General features: G+C 48.3%; 1 protein-coding gene across 5 annotated transcripts in view; it reads left to right on the top strand.

Annotated features, from left to right (window-relative positions):
• Positions 1 to 216: 216 nt before the first annotated feature.
• The window catches only part of CDC27 (cell division cycle 27), a 22,184-nt gene continuing 15,677 nt past the window's right edge, over positions 217 to 6,723 (top strand). For 3 of the 5 annotated variants that reach the window (XM_027902036.1, XM_027902038.1, XM_027902039.1), the window contains exons 1-3: positions 218 to 379; positions 4,231 to 4,306; positions 5,923 to 6,070. In XM_027902036.1, coding sequence (XP_027757837.1) covers positions 353 to 379; positions 4,231 to 4,306; positions 5,923 to 6,070 — 251 coding nt within the window. In that variant the 5' untranslated portion in view covers positions 218 to 352. Of the gene's footprint in view, positions 380 to 4,230; positions 4,307 to 5,922; positions 6,071 to 6,723 lie in introns of those variants that run through there. The other 2 variants (XM_027902037.1, XM_027902041.1) reach the window with 2 other exon arrangements.

Consider the following 6,723-nt stretch of genomic DNA (forward strand, 5'->3'; position numbering starts at 1 on the left):
CTCGGCCATCATCGTCCAGGCTCGGCCATCTCCGGCCCGGCTCGGCCATCTCCGCCACGGCGGCGCTGCCGAGCGCGGCTCTCCCAGCTGTTTTCCGTCGGCGCTCGGCACTTTCCGCCCTCGCCTTCGGGTATTTCCGGCGCGCCGTTCGGGTATTTCCGCCGCCGGTTCGGGCGGACTCGGCGCCCGCCGGCCTCGCTCGCTCCGGTAACGGTCGGTGCGGGTTCAAATGAGCCGCGGCCGGGCCGGGCCCCGCCGGGACTCGTTCTGAGCTGGGCCGGCACCGGCGCCGCCACCGGGACCGCCCCCGCTCGGGCTCGGCGACCAGGAGGCGGAGGCCGGGGAGAGCAGGATGACGGTGCTGCAGGAACCCGTCCAGGTACCGACCCCTGGGCGGCTCAGGCCCCAAGGCCCGGCCCGGCCCGGGTGAGGCCGCCCCGCCCGCGCCGCTCCCGGGGGGCCTCCCCTCGGCCGTGGGCCCGCAGGACCTCCGGCTCCTCCGCCCTCCCTCCCTCCCGCCGGGCTTCCCCTTCCAGCCTGCCGGCCCCATCCCCGCGGCCCCGGGACCGGCCGCCACCGCCCCCGGGTCCCCCCTCGGTCGCTCCGCGGCCGGTTTGGCTCCCGGGAAGGGCCCCGCCAGCCCCCCAACCTCCTCCCTCCGCCGCAGATCCCCCGGGAGACCTGTTGATACCTCGCTCACCTTGCTGCGTTTGCTGCTGCCGTGAGGTTTTGAAATGCTCACGGCGTGCTCGGCTCCTGCGTGTGAGAGTGAAGGACGTTCCCCGCTCCCTTCGGGCTGGTGGGAGACCTGGGAGAGAAAATAATGTGAATTCCGGTTTTCTATCACGTCTCGGGTCTCGCTGCGGCTGCCCCCGATGGGCTTCGTGCTCTTTGCCATCCAGAAGACGTGATTCACACGTTGGAGAGTTGCTTTTTCTTTCCACACTTGCTGTGTGCCCGTTCTGCAACTATTCGTGATCTTCGCTAATCAGTCATCTTATTCATGTTCTCGTTCTTTATTTTAGTCTTATTTTTAGCTTTTTGGGGTTTTTTTGTCTTCTAGTTAACAGCAAGAGGTTCCTGGCATAGGAGTCCTGGCAGAACGCGGTTATGTTTTGTAATGAACACTGTGAGAATTCTTGCTCTTGGCTCTTTTCCTTCTGATGGAAAGGTGGAAGGGGGAAGAAAGGGTTTTTTCCTCCTGTGGAAAACCACCCTTCTGGCTTTTCCCCCCTGCCTGTGCAAGGGGGTGGCAGTGAGGGGTTTGTGGCCTCGATGCCACCGCTCTGAGGACAAGGGTCAGTGCAGCGCTGGAAAAGCTTCTGCCCTGTCCTGCCCTGCTCATCCCACCCCCTTGGAGATGGGCTGGGTGTTTGGCACCGGCTGGGGGTACTCCAGGAAAACCCGGGATTACAATGGGAGAGGAAGCAGGAATGCAGAGCAGAGTGAAGGACAGGAAACAATACCCAACGTTTCCGGTGCTCTGCTAATTAGACTGACCAAGTGGAAAATATGTGCTGTTCTGCGAGCTCCCTGACAGAAAACTTTCGTGTTCCAGCCAGGAAAAAGACCTCTCTAATGCCCCTCTCCCTTCTTAACCTCTTCTTACCACCTTGGGTGTTTCGATGAGGCCTTGCCATGTTGAATATATCTGTTTAGATTGAAAATAACCTGCTTAAATTCTGCTTTCAAAGGCCAAATCGCTCCTTTAGCCCTGCTTTTGCTGCTGTTCCTTGCTTGCAGCAGGACTGGTAAGTTTAGAAATTATTTGTGATTGGGTGAAGCCCATTGAATTCCTGAATTCCCAGCTTAGCTGAAGTCCGTGCACTTCACTCTGTCTTTCTGATTTTTTAAACACTAGTTCTCATTTTTGTCATTGCAGAGATTTATTTTTTTTTTCCTGCCTGTCAGTTCTCTCCCAGCCTTTCAGGTGTCTCCAGGGCTCAGTATTCCAGGAGAAAAATGCCCTCCCCTTACAGCTGTGATGTTATTTACCTCTCACTGTGTGATAGAGAAATAACAGGACTCGTGTTTGGATGTAGCTTCACAAATACTGTGCTGTAATTACACCAAATGAACATCCCAGAAGACATCCTGGTGGCTGGTTAGATTTTTTACTAACTTTTAATTCTGGAAGTTGAACAAAACGCCAGAGTTTACAGCTCTGATGTGGTCGATTTTTTTTGTTGTTTTTTTTTTTTTTTTTAAACACAGCCTAAAACTTTGTATTCCAGGCTGGCTGGCTGCCTTCCAGATCCTTCTGCAAAACATCTTGGAAATGAAATGAGCCCTTTGCTTGGAATTTAGCTGTTCAAGGTGCTCATCTGCTGTGACTCATTTGGATGGTGCTTGGACTGGGTCTGTCTACTGGGTGGGCAGAGTTTGGTAGCTCAGCCAGAGCTCTCCTCCCCTCTGCCCACCCTGAAGACATCTTAAAAATCATGGTAGGAATCTGCTTAGCGTGGCAATACAGGCTAAAAAAGCTTTGCAGCTCATTCCCAAGGCTGTCTGACTGTCAGAAGAGGACAGCTCTCCTAAGAGCTCTGTTTGGCTTAGGAATGAGGTGACACTTGGAAAATGCACACGGGGTTTTGTGGATAGAAGATGGACCTGTCTGAATGTGACTTTATTTTTGATGTTCCTGTCCTGAAAGGTGCACAAGAAAGGGAGGCTGTTCCACCAGCCACTTTATGCTTTCAGTGGGGCTCTGCTCAGCCCCGATTGTTATTTGAGCTGGTGTGCAGTGCAGCTCTCACAGCGTGGCTGTGACGTGGCCCCCAAATCCCTCGTGTCCCCTCTTAGCCTCTGGCAGGATCGTTCCTGGCAACTTGCTCTGGGTTGAGGAGTCAAATGACCCCGATTTCACCACTCCCACCCCCACACCTTTGTTTTGTAAGCTGGCTGAGCCCTGCAAAGGCAGGAGTTTTGAACCTGGAGATGACACAGCTTGGCTGGATTCATCTGGGTGTCGCTTCTGGTTTAGTAAAAGAACTTGTAGGAGCAAAAGAGAAAGACCTTGGGCTGAAAGATTTTTAGCCCTGACCTTCTGCCTCAGTTTTTGTACTGCTTGGAGCCACAGCCAGCCTGGGAGTGCTTCAAGGTAACAGGGAGTAAACAATCACTTCAGGCAGGCTCTGAGGCTGCACTCAGATAAGTGTGGGACACAACCAGCAAGGAATAACCAGGAGTTCGTGTTAGGACGATCAGACCAAGAGAATCCACTTCCAAACGCTTTCAAATCCTTTCACACCAGCTTAAAAAGCACCTGTTGGCTATTTGAGCGCGTTCTGGTTGAAAACAGTGTCTCTGGTGGAGATCTGGTGTGTAAATGTGTGCGTGTAGCGCTTGGGATCTCTGGCGTGTGCTGTTCATGACGGCTGTGTGGGCTCCCCGGGAAGAGAATTCGCAGTTTTCACACCCTGTGTTCGTCAAGTTTGTGTTGGGAGAAGGAGCATATGGTACATGTAACTCTGTGATGTTTGGATTTATTTTTATTTATTTATTTATTTTTGAGAGGGAAGTGGCGCTTTCCTTTCCCGCCGGGAATTGCGCTGCGGGGCGGTGTTGCTTTCGCTCGGGAAGATTTCGTTTAGTTTTGGGGTGTTTGATGGGTATCAGGAGCTGATCCTGCTTGCCTTGGCTTGCTGATGAATATTTGAGAGATCCTAGACCGCTGTGCCTTGAGTTCAGATCTTGTTTGGGGTCGTTAATGACAAAACTGCTGCCAAAAAAATGGCTTTTGGCTTCGGGACTGGAGCAAAGACATGGGATGGGAGGGAACTGCTGTCCTGGTCCCAACCCTCAGAGCACAAGCCTTGCACACCACTACCCTTGTAGCAGGTGGGGAGGAAAGGCTGAACAGCTCTTAAAAGACATTATTTTTCCCATCCCACCCCGTTTCTACAGATAACAGCTGACTTTTAACCCGATCTGAAGGAATTCAGCAGTGGGTTTAATTTGCATTGCGCTCATTCTTGGGTGCTGCTTCCCAGGCCTAATGAGTGGCAGTGAAGAGGTGGGTTCATGATTTCAGTGCTAAGTTTGGTGGGATTTTATAAGTCCAAACAGCTCCAACTTGACCGGCGTATTTATCCTCCTCCCTCCCTCCTTTTCTTTTCCTTTATAATCCAATAAAACCAAACTGAACTTTGCCTCTTGACAGCGAGAGCTGATGAATTTTTGCGCTTTTCAAGCTCCCTGTAAATTCAGGTTTATTCCCTTGCCTTGCAGGCTGCTATATGGCAAGCACTTAACCACTACGCCTACCGTGATGCCGTGTTCCTGGCAGAGAGGTTGTATGCAGAAGGTATGTGTTTTACAAATATAAAAGTGATTTTTTTTAATGTTTTTTGGTTTTTCAGTTTGTTTGGGGTGTTTTGGTTTTTTTTTCCCCCCTGTTCTGATAGCGGAGTTTCATTTTTTGCTTGGGGAAAGCAGAAGAGTATCTCACAGTTAGGTTGGAAAATCAAGGCAGGGAACAACAGCAATGTTATTTTACAGCAAAACCTCCTTAAAAAAACCACACAACTCCAAGTCTAATTTAAGTGCAATGTTTACAGTGATGTGTTTTCTGGTATTAATAACCTTAAGCCTTGCATGTCTGGTGTGTTGGCTGAAAGGATCTTGTGATGGTGAGAGAAATTCAGGCAGTGAGAATCAGGACATGTGGGACAGGTGTCTCCAGTTGAATTCCTGTTAATTGTTACTTGATTGTAATCTATCAGGTCTGGGATGTCCTGGCTGCTGGGCAGGCAGCTGTAACACATCTCTCCACGTTTTTCTGGGACTTTCAACCACATTTTTTTGTTGTGTTTTAGCCCCTTTTCCTTCCTTTAGCTTTTCTTCCCTGACCTCAGATGAGCTTTTTGATCTCCTGTGCTTCTTTCTCTTTGATATTGGTGGTCAGCTTTTCCTTCTCTACTTTGAAAGGTGTTGTCCTCTAACCACTACTAGGGAAAAAAAAAAAAAAACCAAACACCTATAATTAAATACAATTTCTCCTGCTAAACAAACCTGAGCAGTGTTTTAGGGCTGGCAGAAATGGTAGGTTGAAGATAATTACCAAGGATGGAGGAACGAAGAGAATCCACTTTTTTTTTTTTTTTTTTTTAGCAGAAAAATACCTGACTTAACACTGCCACATCTTTACAGAATAATTTCCTGCAGGAGAACTTCAAACAGCTGCTTTTTTTTTTTTTTTTTCCCAGTGACCAGCAGTGCTGAGGGGAAAGCAGCAGGAAAGCTGTCACTTGGTGCAAGCAATTAACTGCTAACAAAACATCTGGCTCCTGGTTCAAATAAAATAGTTCCTCTGCAGAGCAGGAGCTGCAGAACTTGAATGCTCCACGTTGGCAGCGGTGATTTCACCCTGGGAAAAACTTCTTTTAAGTTTTACCTGCAATTACTGTCCTTGTGGGGAACATCCGTGGCTGAGTCTGTTCAAGCAGCAGATAAAAAATTGATGCCACTTGAATTTTCAGGGAGGTCTTCTGGTGTTTTTTTTTTTTAGCAGGAGGCCGATAGAATGCCCTCTGTTTGGCCATCCTCTATTTCCATTGTCACTTAAAACACTCAGTTTTTCAGTGTAGCAAAGGATTTGGGCAGATTTCCCAACGAGGTTTTTTTGTACAGTGCTCATATTGATTTTTTTTTCTCTTTTTCCAAAGAGTTCCCTGTAGGTAGAGATGAACAAACATCAACATTGTGTTCTCTTTAATGCATGTCCTGAAAAGTAGCTAAAGTAGCGTGGGTTTCTTAATTATTTAGAGTTTGCAGTTGCGTTTGTTCCCAGACAGCCTTGGATTTAAATCCCGTTGTGTGAGGGTGGTTTGAGTGGAACCTTTGGGCAAGCACAACCTTTGAGGTGCGATGATGCTAAACAACTAACTGATAATTTTTTTTTAAACCTCTTTTACTGTCCAGTACACTCAGAAGAAGCACTGTTCTTACTGGCAACGTGTTACTACCGCTCAGGAAAGGCCTACAAAGCTTACAGGCTCCTCAAGGGACACAGCTGTACCACCCCCCAGTGCAAATACCTGCTTGCAAAATGTTGTGTGGACCTCAGCAAGTAAGTGAATCCTCTGTCTTCTGGCCAGGGTCACAGATGCATTTGTTTTATTTATTTATTTATTAATTTTTAGCTTGGGTTTCTCTCTGAAAGCTGTCTGGTTGCACAAAGTAGAAATCCGTTTCAGAATTGGACCCAACAAGCATGAATTTATTGCAGAAACCTCTAAAAGGTGCTGAATAACTTCAGGCAGGAGTTGTCAAGCTGTGTAGAGAGGGAGAAAACGTTGATTGCAGAGATGACTCATCAGGTGTTGGTGTTTCTCTGATTTCCTGAAGGGTTTCCATTAAGGATTGGCCACTTCCTTCAAAAGCTGAGCTTGTTCCTCTTCCCCAGTTACTGCTCATGGGGGTGAGGGAAGAGGTGACAGTTTTAAAAAAAAAAAAAAAAACAAAAAACTGTTTTTAAAAAAAAAACCAACAAACCAACCTGGAATCCCCACCCAAGAATCCTGTCTTCAGCATCAAAATTAAATCTTTACAGAAATGTAGTGTCAAAGTGCCTTGCAGGTTTTCTGGGGTCTGACAGCGAGGTTTTTTTTTTACTGGAATTGCTTGAGCTTCAGGCTCTGAATCCCTCAGAGTTTGTTCCTAAGGGTATTTTATGTGTCCACATGGATCTTTCAGCTCAAATGTCTGGCTGAGGTGCAGATC

The sequence above is a fragment of the Empidonax traillii genome, unplaced genomic scaffold, assembly GCF_003031625.1.
Source record: "Empidonax traillii isolate 1590-97213 ecotype Southwest subspecies unplaced genomic scaffold, ASM303162v1 scaffold832:size729604, whole genome shotgun sequence".
NCBI lineage: Eukaryota > Metazoa > Chordata > Aves > Passeriformes > Tyrannidae > Empidonax > Empidonax traillii.